General features: G+C 50.8%; 1 protein-coding gene and 1 long non-coding RNA gene across 4 annotated transcripts; one reads left to right on the top strand and one right to left on the bottom strand.

Moving 5' to 3' along the window:
• The first annotated feature begins 287 nt into the window (after positions 1 to 287).
• LOC132218959 (uncharacterized) lies at positions 288 to 5,580 on the top strand. Of its 3 annotated transcripts, none has more exons than XR_009449331.1 (4): positions 288 to 1,230; positions 1,541 to 1,657; positions 5,001 to 5,120; positions 5,224 to 5,580. It is a non-coding gene; the product is annotated as an uncharacterized LOC132218959 (long non-coding RNA). The 3 variants fall into 3 exon arrangements; XR_009449330.1 differs by having other exon boundaries at positions 5,210 to 5,580; XR_009449332.1 differs by having other exon boundaries at positions 3,526 to 5,120; positions 5,210 to 5,580.
• GSDMA (gasdermin A) lies at positions 2,944 to 14,355 on the bottom strand. Its single transcript, XM_059670908.1, has 12 exons — positions 14,236 to 14,355; positions 12,640 to 12,858; positions 12,275 to 12,455; positions 9,148 to 9,313; positions 8,249 to 8,345; positions 7,689 to 7,736; positions 6,991 to 7,017; positions 6,408 to 6,428; positions 5,574 to 5,728; positions 4,994 to 5,108; positions 4,213 to 4,286; positions 2,944 to 3,552 (listed from the first exon to the last, which is right to left on the bottom strand). The coding sequence occupies exons 2-12, from the start codon at positions 12,851 to 12,853 to the stop codon at positions 3,310 to 3,312; spliced, it is 1,341 nt and encodes a 446-aa protein (XP_059526891.1). The 5' UTR covers positions 12,854 to 12,858; positions 14,236 to 14,355; the 3' UTR covers positions 2,944 to 3,309.
• Positions 14,356 to 16,280: the final 1,925 nt, after the last annotated feature.

Here is a 16,280-nt window from a genome sequence, read left to right as displayed (position 1 = left end):
GTGCTCCGCTGCCCTGTGTTGTGAAGGAAAGAGGCTGGAAGCCCCTCCTGGCAGAGGCTTCAGGGACTCCTTTGGGGCGCCTGTAGGCATCCAGACAGTCACTGTAGTGAAATAGGGAGCAGAATAATGGTGTACCGGAGAGCCTGAGACTCCCCCAGGGGAAGGAAATTGGATCAGAAGTTCTGTCCACTTATTTTACAAAGGAATCCTTCAGTGATTCTGCAGGAGGTGGATGCATGTTCTAATTTCCTAAGACAAAACAACTTCCTACCCTCTTGGAACTTTTTTTTTTTTTTAATATATTTTATTGATTTTTTACAGAGAGGAAGGGAGAGAGATAGTCAGAAACATCGATGAGAGAGAAACATCGATCAGCTGCCTCCTGCACATCTCCCACCGGGGATATGCCCGCAACCCAGGCACATGCCCTTGACCAGAATCGAACCCGGGACCCTTCAGCCCGCAGGCCGACGCTCTATCCACTGAGCCAAACCGGTTTCGGCCCTCTTGGAACTTTTATCTCCTCCATAAACGGAGGCCCTGAGTTTTAGACCAGGTCAGACACCCCCAAGACAGTCTAGCTGTCTTGTAAGGTCCTAGAAGACAGAGAATATGTTTTTACTATCTTCTTTAAGTTTATGTATATAGAAAAAAATTATTTAAATTTTTTTTAAAGTATTGATTGATTTTAGAGAGAGAGAGGAAGGGAGAAAGAGAAACATCAATTTGTTGTTCCACTTATTTATGCATTTACTAATGACCCAGTGCACAGATTTGTGCACATTGAAAGGAAATTAATTAGAAGGTGGCTGGCGGGGCAGGGCTGGGCGAGAGGGGCCAGACACACCCTGGAGCCAACTACCAGGATCCCTCCCCAGTGTCTGCAGAGTGAGCGGGGTCCCTCCAGCAGGTAGGGTCCCTTGGCCTGGCCTGCAGGAATTGGGCCGAAACCAGCTCTCCGACATCTCCCGAGGGGTCCCAGAGTGCGAGAGGGCACTCTACAAAGTTGCTGTCGTACAGGGTGTGGAATGCAAACCCAAGAGTGCAGCAAACCAGATCGGGGCCGACAGTGCCCCAGCAACAACATAGCCCACGGCTGAAGGTGGAATCTCACGGCCTGCGAGGAATCGGGTTCCCTCCTCTCTGATTTCAGGGTGCGTCACCCAAGAACCTCCGCTGCCAAGTCACTGCAGCTCGGCAGCTCCTGCGTTGAGCATCTGCCGCCTGGTGGTCAGTGTGTGTCATAGTGACCAGTTGGACGGCGGGAGGGACACTTAGCATGTTAGCCTTTTATATATATAGAAGATTGGTTGATTCTTGTATGTGCCCTGACCAAGGATCAAACCTGCAACCTTGGTGTATCCAGACAATGCTCTAACCAACTGAGCTACCTGACCAGGGCTTTACCACACCCTTTTCATACTTTTGTACCAAGTAGCTCATGCACTAAACAGCCACTTGCTAAATGGAAAAATGTGTGCTCCAGTTTTAGGGAACATGCCTTGACCAATTCTTCCCTAACTATCCCCCTTCCCCGTAGGGCTCGGGAATGGATAACAGGACTTTTGAGTCATCACTGGAATAAACTCATTAAAGCCTCTTCATAACGCCGTATCTGTAACTGCAGGTGGGCGAGAATGGCAAAGGAAGAAAACAGGTGAGCTTTGTTGTTCATCTTTACGAAGTTACCCTTCTGGATAGTTAGGGTGTTAGCTCACCTCTTTATTATGTTTACATCATAAGATTAGAACAATCAAGTCAGCAGATAACTACTCAGTACGTTCTTGAGCAATAGAGTGAGGCCTTAGAAGATGCCCCAGAATCGGGGAGGATGGCTTAACACAAAGTCTTTGGCAGTTGATCATGAATTCTTGGTGAGTGAGGGAACTAATCAAGGCAAGGGGTGCCTAGGAAGGGGAAGAGTTTGACTCCTGGGGCCAAAACCTTGGAGAAATTATTCCACCCATAAACCATTTTAAAAGGGATTGGTGAAAGATATTAAAACCAAGTTTCAGGCAGAGGAGGAAGGTATAAATCTGGCAGTTTTATGAGATTGTAATATCCATGTTAGCAAATCCATATGCAAGTCCACCCGTATCACCTCCTCCCACAACCACCCTAAACTGAGAGCAGAAGAGGAAAAGGTGAAATCAGAAAATAATAGCACAATTTCTTTTTAAAAAGTTTTTGGTCAATATATATATTGATTTCAGGGAGGAAGGGAGAGGGAGAGAAAGAGAGAAACATCAATGATGAGAGGGAATCATTGATCAGCTGCCTCCTGTATGCTCCCCACTGGAGATCAAGCCCGCAACCTGGGCATGTGCCTTGACCAGGAATCAAACCTCAACCTTCTGGTTCCGAGGTCAATGCTCAACCACTGAGCCACACTGGCCAGGCAGGTATCTTTTTTTTAAACACCTATTTGCATTTTAAAGTTATTTATTTATTTATTTTTAGAGAGAGGGAGAGAGAGAGAAACATCCATTTGTTGTTCATTCATTCATTGATTCTTGTATGTGCCCTGCCTAAGGATTGAACCCACAACCTTGCCATATTGGGACAGTGCTCTAACGAACTGAGCTACTTGGCCAGGGTCTATCTGCATTTTTATCCAATAAACTTGAAAGTTGTCTTAGTCTTGTTTTGGGTTTGTACAATGTATCTCTAGGTTTTTGCCTTTCCCAGTCCCTTAACTGAAGTCCAGAGGGCTCCAAAGGCTCCTCTATGAAGACACGCTGCTTTGATGATATTCTCACTTTAGAATCTAGATTCCACATTCTGTACCCTTATAGTTCTTCCCTGAGTACTTCCCAGCTGGCCTGAGGACAGTGTAATAGTATTCATGTACATATGATCTATATGTAGTGTGGTAATGCCTATTTTCTGACACAAGTTAAGACTTTCCTTATGATAGATTCTTTAAAGAAAACACCAAAGACATTTCATTCAAAGTAAAATATTTTCCATTACTTCCAGTGAAGCTTGATTTTTAAAAGCACAAGATTGAGGGATTGGGATAGGAAATTAATTAATTTTGGTTTTGCTGAAATGATTCATAATTTTTAAAATTTGAGTGTTTCTACTCTCAGAGGACTTAAGCATCAGCGGATGGGCTCAGTGGGTAGCAGTGCTACAGGGGCAGGAGGAGATAGAGTTGGTCAAGTGGAAATTGGTTATCGCGGGGGATCGGCTAGGGTTTCCATCATCTTCAGCCTGGTGGCTGTGAAATGCCCTTGGATGTTAAGGACATAGCATAGTAAGGCGGGGGAGGCATTAGGGAAGCAGGAAGCAGATGGAAAAGGCAAGTTAGGAGGCCTTGGTCAGCAGCTGCAGGAAGGAGAGGCCAGCGTAAAGGGCACAGAGGTGGGGGAGGGTGTCTGGGTCCCATGTGTACTGGGGGCCCGATCTCTGCACTTCCAGGCCGCTCAGCCCCACGAGGGCCTCTGTGAGGATCAGTTCTTCTTCCCCAAGGGAGGAGAGCAGGTTAGATGGCAGGGGAAAAACACCCTCTTTGTCCTGCAGGAAATTCTGTTCCATTGTGCTCTCCACCTGGAAGGAACCAAAACAGCATGAAAAGAAAGAACTGGAAACCTCCTTTTCTTTCTCCTAACTCATAAAAACCACAAAGATGCCTACCTTTCTCTTATTATAACTCTTTTCATTACATTATATTACAACTCCACCTGGGCCTTTTTTTAAAACATTGATTTTAGAGAGAGGCAGGGAGAGAGAGAAACGTCAATTGAAGTGCCCTGACCTCAATGTTCCCTGATCGGGGATCGAACCCGCCACCTTTTGGTGTATGGGACGATGCTCCAACCAATTGAGCCTCACTGGCCAGGGCCCATCTGGAGCTTTTAACAACCCTGTACAGAGGGCAGCTCATTTATTTTTAGCCCCATTTTACTCAGAGACATTAAAAGATGTGTTCACATCACTTGGCTAGGACTAAGCAAAAACAGAGTGTTCTGTCTCTCCTCCCACGATCAGGCTGAAAAACCCAGATAATTGCCCAGACATCTACTCTTCCATCTCTAGTTGTGAAATAGCAAAAAGGAAGAAATGGAGGGAAATGAGAAGGGGCATGAGGTGCTGGGAGAAGACAGAGGCCCTCTGGGATGGTTCTGTCATGAGGCTGCATTTGTGTCTTTCCCCTGGTTCTGGCTGACTCCCTCCCAACTCTCCCTGGTGTCTGCTGCTGCTTCTCACAAGTTTTAGTTGCACAGGCAGGATCTTCTTCTCCATGGATTTCACCAGCAGCTTCTGTTGGGCTTCAGTTAACTCTGAAGAAAAGGGCAGAGGAAGAGATGTGTGTTGGTGGTGCAGAGGGAGCTACAGCTCCACGTGGGTACCCTGCCAGACTTTCAGCGTTCATTCATTCATCCCCACCCACAGTTGAACGCCTGCTCTGGGCCAGGCACCTTTGCTGAATATGTTCGGTAAAAATGTACTCCCTTCACTCAAGGAACTTGCAGTCTAGTGGAGAAAAACCAAGGGACGCGCAAATACAGCACACAGTGTGAGGGGAGCCATAGCTGAGGGGTCTGCTTTGGCCTTGGCATTTGATGGCAGACTTCTTAAGAGAACAAACATCTCAGCTTATACCTGAAGGACCAGAGAATTCTTTTAAGTGGGGGAATGTTTCCTGCAGAGCGAAGATGAGAATTCAGGGGGCAAGATCAGAGGATGTGACCCCCTGAAATGAAAGCTAACAAATATCGATAACATGTGATGGGATTAGCTATGTATGTTATGCCAACCCCTGTTAGCAAGACCAGGCCATCTTCTCAGACTATCCAAGGTGACCAAGTGAATCCTTAGGCATGAGACCAATTTTTAAAAATGTAGATATAAGCTACTTCATTGTGCTATAATTTGCCCGGCATTCATTCATTTACTTATTCATTCATTCAAACATTTGGGAATTCACTCAGTGATTCATTCCTATCACCAGAAGGGTGTGTAAATGAAGGCCGTATTCCTTCCTTACCTGTTAGGGCTCCAAGGAAGTAGAGGATGGCGCCCATAACCTCCTTGGATATGAGGACATCTCTTGGGAGTGCCTCCAGCGTCACTTCATGTCCTTTGTCTAGAGCCCCTTCAAGCTGTGAGGAAAGGTGCGTGAGCAAGATAACACGAGGAAGGGGCCCAGCACGGTGTCTGGCACATAATCCCTGGACATGTGTCAACTTTGTCCGATTTCCAGATTTCTTTTTCAAGGTATCAAGTCCTGAAAATATCGGACTGACTTGGGTTCCTTGGTTCCTGAGCCTTACATCCTGGAAAGGAAAGTTCTAGCCCCTTCCGAGAGAGGGCCTGCTGGCCTGCTGCCTCCCCTGTCCATCAGGAAGGAGCATGTGCCTTGGAGGAAACTGCACTGTTTGTCCTTCTCCAGAGGCACCAGGGCAGCCGGGGGCACCTGGCCAGCTTGGGGAAGGCATCCGCTGTCACATCCCCTGGCCCCTGATCACCTTCTGCCAGTGTCAGCCCCCCCTCCCCCCAGCTGCACCTGCACCAAAAACCCTTCTCCCAACCCCCTTCCCCCCCACACACTTCCACTGGGACCTCACCGTGAGCTCCAGGTCTTGGAGCTCCTTTTTCTTTCCTAGCAGTTTGCTGAGGGCCGCGAGCAAGGAGCTTTGTCCCACGTGACTCAGCTTCTCCACTTCTTGGGTCTCTCGTTGAATCTCTTCTTTTAGTGTCTTGAAGTCTTCATGCATCTCCCCTGTGGGGACAGTAAACGTGGCAAACAGGCGGCTCTCCACCTGGCACCCTCCCCACTCAGTCGGCGTTCTCCCTGCAGGCTCCTTCACACCCTTCGCAGGTCCCCGTGCTCTGCTCCCAGCCTTAGCCTGGCCTCTTGTTTTTCTTGACCAAGGAATGCAATTATGAAGTTATCCATTAGCCCTGACTTGAGATGCATATGTGTGTATGTGGGGGGGAGGCAGTTAGGGGCGAGGAGGGGCCCAGGACCCACAGTACCATCTAAGCCATAGTCATTCCCCCTGAGCTCCCAGGCCCCACCAGGGAGCAGCAGACAAGTGCCTTCCCTTTCTCTAAGACTGGCTAAAAGCTGAGAAGGAAGGTCTATTTCCCCTTCTCCTGAGTTAGTTGGCAAAGAAGAATGATTCGTGACTGAGTGAAGGCCAAGATGGGACTGCTCCTGAGATCCGTGGGTGGGTCTATAGACAGGGATGTGAGTGGATCAGGGTTGGCTTGAACCTTGGCCTGACCCTGTAGGGACCTGGCCTCCTAGGAGCATGTCCAGCCTGCTTTGGAGAGATTGGCTTCCTGGCAGTGGCGCCAATCCCCACGACCTGGGACCCAGCACTTGTCTCCCCCTCCCTCCACCCCAGTGCTTCTCCCACACCAAAGTCTTGGTAGAAACTCAGAAAATTCCTTACCAACATCGGATGCCTGGATGACTGAAGGAGAAACAAAAAAAACAATGATAAGAATGTAATCTTCCCAAACATAGCCATACCCAGGTGATGAAACATTGATGGGGGGTTAGGGTACCCAGCCAGGCGATGAGGTTTAATAGGGGGTTAGGATAACCAGCCAGTTTAAGGATACTCTTGCCCCATTCATGGGAGGCAGGACCGGGTCAGGAGAAAAGCTAATGCAATGGGAAAATGGCACCTGGATTGAGCTGTCAACACTGACTCAGCTGCTTCCGCCCCAGGTGCTGGGCGGTGGGTGGAGTTGCAGAGGTGTGTGTGTGACAGGTTAGAGCTACTAAGGCCCTCGAGGACAGCGGTCTGGTCCAAGGCATCAGACCACCTGGGCATCTCACGCACAGACTTTCCCTTTCCACTGCTTGTCCCTAAGCTATTGGAATTTCTGCCATGTTTCAGGGACAGTTGTTTGGTGAGATCTGCCCTGCCATGCTCCCTGTCGGTCCCATGGAGAAGGAAATAAAACAACAACTGGAGTTTTAAAATTCTGAGTCAAAAAAATTACAGTGAAATGGCAGGAAACACTTACGGATGAGCTTCTCCTCTTCTGGCTTTCCTGAAGACAGAAACAATGCATGTGTGTCAGCATAAAGCCTACTCATGCCTTTTAACCTAGAGCAGTTGTCAAGGCAGCTTCATCAGTGATCATTATAAAAACACACAGAGCCATGCCAGCTGGCCAGCGTGGCTCAATGACTGAGTGTCGACCTATGAACCAGGAGGTCACAGTTCAGTTCCCGGTCAGGGCATAGCCTGGGTTGTGGGCTAGATCCCCAGTTGGGGGTGTGCAGGAGGCAGCCCATCAATGGTTCTCATCATTGATGTTTCTATATCCCTCTCTCTCTCCCTCTCCCTTCCTTTCTGAAGTCAATAAAAATATATTTTAAAAAATCACACACACACACACACACACACACGCACACACGCACGCACGCACGGAGACTGTGTTAGCTCAGTCTGCCCACACTCTGAGAACACACACTGTCTTCGTCTTATTTCTGCTTCCAAGTGTGCCTTTCAGTCTGTTTCTCTGTCCCTCTTGGGTGGTACTCATAGGCCTTTGTCTGTCTTTCCTAGAGTTCAGAATAGATACTTTTAGGGGAAACAAACCCAGGGGCTCCTTGGCAGGGGGTTTTGGTGTGTGTGTGCTATTCAAGGGCACAGTCTTAGCAGGTCATGTCAGGGGCCGGGCAGAAGAGTGGGGAGCCAGAAAGCAATCTCACTTACCTCCAGGAGGGAAGGTCTGCATGCTATCATTGCAGATATGTGGGATCTCTGTAAGGAGCAAGAGAGGAGAGCAGGGACCTTAGACAGCTGCCCCGTGCCCCCTTCTTTCTCTAGTCTCACGTCTATGGCTCTATGGAGGGCTGGGAGCCTGCCCTCAAATGCCTCGCTGCATCTTCGGCTCCTCTCCCTCTTGCTAGAAGGAATCCTTTCCCCTCTGTAAGTCCTTTCCTGTGATAACAGTATTCTCTCTCTTGCATTCGAGTACTGGTATCTGGGTCTGTTTCCTCCACTGGCCACAGGCTCCTTGAGGCTGATTGCTCTCTGCGCCCTCTCCCCCGAAGCTGATGCAGTGCCTAGCACACAGGAGACTCTCGCTCAGAACCAGGAGTCCCTTCACTCTCTCTCCAGGGCAGCCCCTGCTGTTCTGTTCCTTGAAGTCGGACCACCACACAACCTTCTCGTTCACTAATTCCCTGACATTGCCACAAGAGGGGGCCAGGACTTAGTATTGGTGCAGGTCATTCTTGTCTTGAGGGGAGAACACGCTGGCGTCTACTCACCCCACTCATTCTCCCCTTTGACCATCAGCTGTCTCACTCGGAAGGCCAGGATGCAGCCCTTGGGGATGGTTACCGCCTCCTTGTGGTTGATGGATCCCTAGGATTGGACAGTGAGGATCTGTGAATCTGCCGAGATCCTGAGTATGAGACACTGGAAGTGGGGGTGAGGGTGCAAGTGAAGGGCCAGTCTGAGGGCCTCTGGGGAGACAAGAAGTTGGGAACCTTTCATTGGTGTCCCTGACTGCCTTTCTACCTGGTCCAGACTCCATGGAGTGGGCTTCACAGCTCCTCTGCCCATTTCCACAGGTCACCCCACTAATGATGTGCGTCTCCCTTCCTGGCTCAGACACAGGAAGGAACTGGGCAGGCCTGCTCCATCACCTGCCTGTGCATCCCTGTCCCACCTTAGGACCTCCATCCAGGCCTTGGTTCCTTCTTCCTCGTTGCAGTCTGTCCCTGGCTCACCTCCTTCAGGAAACCTTCCATGACTAACTCCTACTCCCCGTTCCAACTCATCCCTTGAATGTTTATACAAAATAGACAGAGGTATCCAGAACATTACTTCTTTACATGGAATTTTCCAACCTATGTGTCTCCTCCATGAGACAGAACAAGGATGTCTCTGTGTAGATGGGGAGCACCATGAGGATATTCCGTGACCGTGAGTTTCCCCTTCTCTGATCGATCCCTGTGGCATGTGGCACAGGGACCCGCCACCCTGGGCGCTATTGACCAGAGGCAGGGTTCGCGTCGGGCCAGCGGGGGACTGGATCTTGAAGAGCAGGGAGAAAGAATGGGTCCTGGTTGGGCACTGATGGGGCAAAGTCAATGCAGCCTCTGTGGAGAGGCTGACTGTGAGAGAGAGAGGGGTGGGGGGAGGGAGGGAGAGAGAACCAAACCTGTAGCCCCAATGGGGCGAAGAACGGGAGGGAGAAGACGCCCTCCGCCTTGCCGGCTCTCTCTAGAGTGACCTCCTGCACAGTCTCCACCACCTCCATCACCACATACAGGTTCTCGCCTCGATCTCGCATCTCTTTCAGGAACGGGTGCTCTGCTTCCAGCTTCCTGTGGCAGGAGAAACAAAGGGAATCGTCCGGAGCTTCTCCCCGCCTGGGCCCTGGCCTTCCCTTTTCTTCTGTCGCTCCCAGGTGCTAGGCATAGCGGTGTCATGTCAGGGAGAGAGTGAGGACTTGGAGGAAAGCCCGAGGTGGAAACCCAGATCCCCGCTGATAGCAGGGCAGCTCCTCTGGGTCTCAGTGGCCTCGTCTATGAAGTGAGGATAATGACACCTCCCTCCAGGTGCTGAGAGAGACTGGCCGTCGTCTGGCCCAGGACAGGGCCTCATGGTTGCTTCTTTCTCCTTTATTCCTTGGCCCTGGGCTGGACTCCCTTCCCTTTCCTCCCTGTTCTTAGCTCTGTCCATCTCCTCTAGGGCCCTTTCTCTCCATCTCATCCCCTCTCCTGCATTAACACCAGTTTCCCTCTCTACTTGCTTACACATATAAGCATGTCCTTTGATCTTGCTACTCCCTCCCACTGCCATTGTTTCTTTCCTTCACTTCATTGGCACTATGCCTATACCCACTGTCTTTACTTCCTCCCCGCCTTGGCCAAAATTCTTTATGCTTTGGCTTCTGTTTCTACTCCTCAACTGAAGTCACGACGACTTCCCACTTACCAAACTCAAAGACCTTTCCTAAGTTGGAGCAACATTGGGCCCTGCTGTCCACCCCCCCCCCCGCCCTCCCACCCCGCGAGATGCTATCTTCTGGCTTCTGATCACCTGGTGCCACCCCAGTTCTGCTCCCTTCTTTCAGGATTCTAAATCCTATCCATTCTGTCTGCATCACATTTGCCCTAAAATTTTATGTTGCCTAAGATTCTGTTCTCAGTTCTCTGCTCTCTGAACTCCCACCCCATTCCTATAGTTGTAACCTTTATGTGGCTGATCACCACATATGTATTTATCTCTTGACTTCTCTCCTGAACTCCAGACCCTCATTTTCAAATACCATTAACATTTATAAAAATTGAGGTCTTGTTGACATATAACACTGTACTAGTTTTAGCTGCATAACATAATGATTTTATATATGTATATATTGAGAAGTGATTACCACGATGAGTTTAGTTAACATCCATCACCACACGTAATTACAAATATTTTTTTCTTGTGATGAGAACTCTTTTACGATCTACTCTCTGTAGCAGCTTTCAAATATAGAATACAGTGTGGTTAACTATAGTCACTCCAAGTACCTATTGACCACTCTCACCTGTTGTCTCAGTGGGGACACGAACTCAAAACATCCACAATCTTTCTCTCCAAATACACTTCTAAGCTTGGTCTTCCTGTCTTTATTAATGTCATTACTTGGGTCAAATATCAAAGTCATCTTGGGGTTTTTATTCTTATATATTTATTTATTTCAAGAAAAGTTATGTATATATTTAAGGTGTACAACACGTTTTGTTATAGAGAAATGATTATTATAGTCTAATTAACATATCCATCTGACGGTTACCATTTGTGTGTGTGTGTGTGTGTGTGTGTGTGTGTGTGTGTGTGTGTGGTGAGAGCACCTGCAATCTGCTTTTACAAATTTCCAGGAAACAGTACAGAATTATTAACTGTAGTCCTCACACTGTACATTAGATCTAGATTAGCGTCGTCTTTGACAAAGCCCACTCCCTTCCCCTGGAGTCAGTCGGCAGGTCCAGTCCATTCTGCTGCCCCAGGGGTCTGGCAGCCATTCCTCCCTCTTCGTTCTGATGCGTTTCCCAGCTCAGGTCCTCACTTTACCTCTCTGATGGACAGTGGAACAGCGCCTTGCCTAGTCTGCCTGCTTCAACGGCTTCAAACCCCTGCCTCTTGTGCACTAACTAACACTCTTCCTCCATCTGGTTGGACTGATCATGACATACATCAGAGCATCGCCAGGGTCCCTCTGGTGCCTATGGGATAGTTGCATCTCCTTGAGCAGACACCTGGTTCCTGCATGTTCTGGGCCCACCCTAACCTCCCTTTGCTCCACTCATACCTCTTCATGGTCCCTATAAGTTTTGCGATTTCTCACCCACGTGCCTTAGTAATGCCCTTCTCTCGGCCCTGGATGTCCAATTTCTACTCATCTTTCAAGGCCTAGATCATGGGCTGCGTCCCCTGTGAACTCTGTCCTCGTTTCCCCCGCTAGAAGTCCCCCTGACCTGCCACAAAACTCAGACAAACCCCTCTATGGCACTCACCACTTCTTGCCTTGAATTCTAGTCACTGTTACACACTCTTCGCACACTCCTCGATCTCAAGGTTCTTGGACCAAGATGTTCTAGTGCACCCCAGCACCTAGTAGGGTGCTTTGCACTTAGTGAAGCTTTATACATTTTACTGGATGATTTCTCAAGCACCCCAGTCCTTCCTGCCTGCCTCCCGAGCCTTCACATGCTTCTTTCAACCACTACTTAACTACTTAAAAGTCAGTTCCCCTGTCAAACCAAACATCTGAGGTGCCCAGCATCAGCCTGGCATCTGCCACACCCCTTGTGCTGCTGAGGTAGCAATCCCAAGGGCTGCCCTGAGTGTGTGGGGGCCAGGCTTGAGGTAATTTATGAGAGCAGACTGCTGGCTCAAGCTGCAGTGCGGAGCAGTTAAGGCCCTTTTCTTGTAAAGTGTATTTCATAGAGTCTTAGGGTAGGAAGGAACCCTTGAGATTTCCATCCAACCCCATCATTTTTCAGGAAACAAAACCGAGGTCCCAAGAGCAGAAATGACTTTTCCAAGGTCATAGAGCAAGTTCATGTGAATACACTCATCCTCATATGTGTGTGATGGGGATGGGGGTGGGGGGAGGTGGTACCAGAGGCAGTGGAAGGACAGGGGAGTGGTTAGAAAGTGGCCTGGAGGCACCCATCGGCCAGAGCATCATCTTTAAGAGTTCCCCTGTGGTGATCTTTAACTCTGGGAGCAAGGCATCCTTTCCATGCAACACCCTACCCCACCCTGGTAGCCCCCTCCCTGCCAACTCTCACCTCTCCTGGTGCAAGGCCTCCAGGGCCTTGGGAGCCACACTGAGTGTCTGGACCTCCAAGGTGCTGCTCCGAGACAGCCCCGCAGTCCCCGTCACCTTGACTGTCCTTGGCACATCCACCTGTCCCTCCACTCGGGCATCCAGCATATTCTTAAAGGCAAAGTTCCCAGAGTCTGTTGGATCTGCAGGAGGGAGAAGATGAAAGGGGCTGGGCCGAGAGGCATCGACCCGCCGTCCCCCACCTCCCGTGAGCCCTTCGGGCTAGGTGACACCTAACCCCATCTGGGTAGGGGGAGCTTTGAGTCCTCCTCGTGGGCTCATGCCTGGGCCCCCTCCCTCCGTCCCAGCCCCACGCCCGAGGCTTACTTGAGGGGCAGCTGCCAGGTTCCAGCACGTCCAGGAGGGTGTAGTCGGTGCGCAGGTACCGGGCGCCCCAGAAGAGCGTGCTCTTCCGTTTCCTCAGCACCAGGCAGAAGGGGTGGAAGCGCTTGAAGTCTATGAGGCTGTCCAGGGGTGTCAGATCCCCTCGAGGGTTTAGCTGTCTGGTCAGGGCCCGGGTGACATTTTCAAACATGGTCATTGTCTCTGGGGAGGGGGAGGGGGGAGTCAGAGAGTGACAAGTTGGCAGACCAGGCCATGGGAAGGCCCCTGCAGAGAGATGCCTGGATTCTTGGAATGTCAAAGGATTCTTCATTTTATGACGAGGAAGCGAGGCCTCGAGAGCTGAGGCAGCTTGCCCAGAGCCACTGTCTGGCTAGAGAAGCCAGCCCTGCCCTTTCTCTGTCCAGGACTCATCTCAACCCACACACATTTTATTCACGAACTTGGAGCCTGGCTGGAGTGTTTCATCAGTGAGGGCAGTCAAACTCTTCTCACAAAGCTATGCCTGCCTCGTCTTCCCAGAGAAGAGCGACAGCCAGGACCAGGGATGCCAGGGGACGGAGGCAGCCACCACTGGCGCTGAGAGCCTGGGGAGGCAGGTGTCCTGTTTTGGGGGTTGGAGCCACTTCCCTGTACCCTTACCTCCCTGTGCCCTCCTGGCTCCTGGGTGTGGGAGCCACTGCCCTCCGGGGCCTGCCCAGCAGATCCAGGCATTTCAGTGCTCTTTGCCTTTGTTCTCCGTCTGCTTACACTACCTCCCTTCCAATCTAGAGCCACTAGCCATCCTTTAAGTCACCTCCTCTGTGATCTCTTCCCTCATCCTTTCAGACAGCTAGTGACTCCACCCCATGTCCCCAAAGCAGGTGTCCTTCTGAAACACCTGCAACCTCATGTTGTTATGATCTGTTCACCTGACTCTCTGACCTACTCTACTGTGACCTCCCAGAGGGAAGGAAGTGGCTGTTAGTCATCTCAGCAGCATCAGCACCAGGCACAGTGCCTGGCACAGACGTGGAGCTTGGCGTATGCGTGCAGAAAGAGGGGATGAACAAATGGATGAATGTGGCCCTGGGAGACACCAGCTGAGGTGAGAGGGCCCTAAAGATTGCGGGGCCTGCAAGAGCCTGAGGTTCATACTCTTAGGTGTCTGTCTTTGAGGTTCAAGTCCAGGTGCACTGGCTGGGCAGCCAGCTGGCAGAGCCACATTATCCCCGTGGGTGGGAGAGGCTATACCAGCTGGCCGGGAATTGCTTCACCTCCCCTGTAGGCACTTCGGAGAGTCATGGAAGCAGGAGGCAGCGCACAGATGTATGGGCTGTTCTGCCAGCCACATGAGCTCCCCTCCTTCCTAGGAGGGCCAGGATGGGGCAGGCAAACTCCCGGGCCAGCCGGACTTCCATGGGGGGGGGGGGCGCTCGGATGGCTGCAGTCTCCTCACCAGAGAGGTGTTCGCTCCCCAAGGCCAATCAGGATACCAACCCTCTTGGGCTCTCGGGGACTCCTCGGCCCTTCTTGACCCGCCCCTGTTCTTGTCCAGCCCCCGAACAGCCCCTGCCTTCTCCGCTGTCATCCAGCTCTTACCAGCGAGTGGTGCTAGGTCCTGTCGGGCAGCTGGGTGCGGGGTGCGGGCCCGGGGCTCTTGGTCTGTGGGTCGAGAGGGCGACTGTCCCTCACCAGGACAGGCTGCTGCTTTATGTGTCTGCGGAGGGAAGGATGCAGGCCTGCCCCAGTGACCCCACCCCTCTCCCGCTCCACTTCCGGGAGAACAGCATCAACCTGTTCCACATGTGTCCTGCCCCAGGCAGGTGCCAGCGTGGGTGGGGGGAGCCAAGGCCAAGAGAGAGGTGGCAACTGAAGGTCAGCGTAATGGGCTGAGAGGAGAGGAAAGACGGCACCTTTGGGGGAAAAGCAGTGGAAGTTGGTGCGTGTGTGTGTGTGTGTGTGTGTGAGAGAGAGAGAGAGAGAGAGAGAGATGAGGGAGGGCATCTCTGTTCTGTCATCATCACAGTCGTCAGGAAGCATCTAGGATTTATGATGAGACCTGGGGGGTCCGATAAGTGGATAAGAAATCTGTGTTTACAGATTCCAGCGTAAGCGGAGCAGCTGTAAAGCAGCCCTCCATCTTCCTGCTAGTCAGCCTGCCTATGGCTACCTAACGCCGTTTGTTTTAGGTACATGCGCGTGTCTACGGCGCTGCTAGAAGCATATGTCTGTGTAGGCAGAGTTGGTTTTCTGTTTTTCTGTGTTGAGCATCTCTGCTCCTCATGCAACGCTGTATATACACATACACACACACTTACAGGCAGAGGCATATGGAGTGAGCGGAAAACCCAAAATGTGGTGTCTGCTGTGAGAATTTAGATGTCTCACCATCGGTCACTCAAGTCTTGCTCTTACCTTGAATCCCTGCCAGGAAGGAATTTTAAAGGGGAACTTACACACCTGGGGAGGTCTCTAGATGATGCCTACAGGCCAGGCTCCTGGAGCACTGGGCTATGTGTCCATATCTGTGAGCACGGGTAACCTGACTACAACTGAGCATTTGTGCTCTCAGCTGGAGGCTCTCAGCATCACTCACCAAAAATGAAATGCAACCTTGGAAGCCATGAGGAGTAAGTTAGGTCTTTCCTGGAGGTTTTCTTGAGGGGATGGTGGTGAATGGGGAGATTAGACCACATCACGCTCCATAAAACTCCCTAAAAACTTACTTATCCACCTCTGTCCCAAAGTCTCCTTCAATACGGCAGCTCCTCCCAAATCTCTTTTCTCTGTATCTTACACCAAACAAGCACGTGCCCCTGCTGGGTCTCTGGCCCCTGACCCGTCATTTTGCTCCCCTTCCTCCCCAGGCCCTTCTCCAATACTTCCTCCTTCCGTAGCCCTAGCCATGACCTTAACCTCACACCCCTCCCCCGAGGAGAGGCAGGTAGGAGTTTGGACCTGTAGGAAGGCTGTCATTGGGTCCCTTTCACACCTGCACACGTATGTAGAAATGTGTTGTGTGTATAATATCCTGCCCATCTCTGTGTTTTCCTGGATTTTCACTTCTTCCTCTCTTTTTTAAAAATTATGTTTTTATTTTAGAGAAAGAGAGGAATAAAGAGAAAAACATCGATGGGCTGCCTCCGGCAGTGCCCCTATTGGGGATCGAGCCCTCAATCCAGGCAAGTGCCCTGGCCGGGAATTGAACCAGTGACCTCTCAGTGCAGGGAATGGCGCTCAAGCAACTGAGCCACACCGGCCAGGGCTATATCTCCTGATCAGTGCATTGATGTATATAGTCCTGGCCTGTGCAGTCTCCCATCCCTTAATCAACTCCCAAGTAGGCAGCCTACTCTCAACCCTCTCACCAGCCCACCATTGCCTCAGTCAGATTTTTGGGAATTCCCCCCCCCTCCCCAGTGTCCACTCTCCTCCAGCTGGCTGCAGGCCAAGATTTCCAGTCCAGCTCATCTTCCAGAGGGCTAGAGAACAGTGGTTTCAAGAAGCCACACATGTGCCTGCTCTCTCTGAGAGAGAGCCCAGAAGTCCATCTACCCAGCTCTCTCTCTCTGTCCCAGAAGTGTTGCTCCTTTTCTTTCTCTTGCCCTCATTCACGCTGAACTCTACCAGGCTTGTCCTCATTC

Source organism: Myotis daubentonii, chromosome 16, assembly GCF_963259705.1.
Source record: "Myotis daubentonii chromosome 16, mMyoDau2.1, whole genome shotgun sequence".
Taxonomy (NCBI): Eukaryota; Metazoa; Chordata; class Mammalia; order Chiroptera; family Vespertilionidae; genus Myotis; species Myotis daubentonii.
This window is presented reverse-complemented; position numbering and strand designations above follow the sequence as displayed.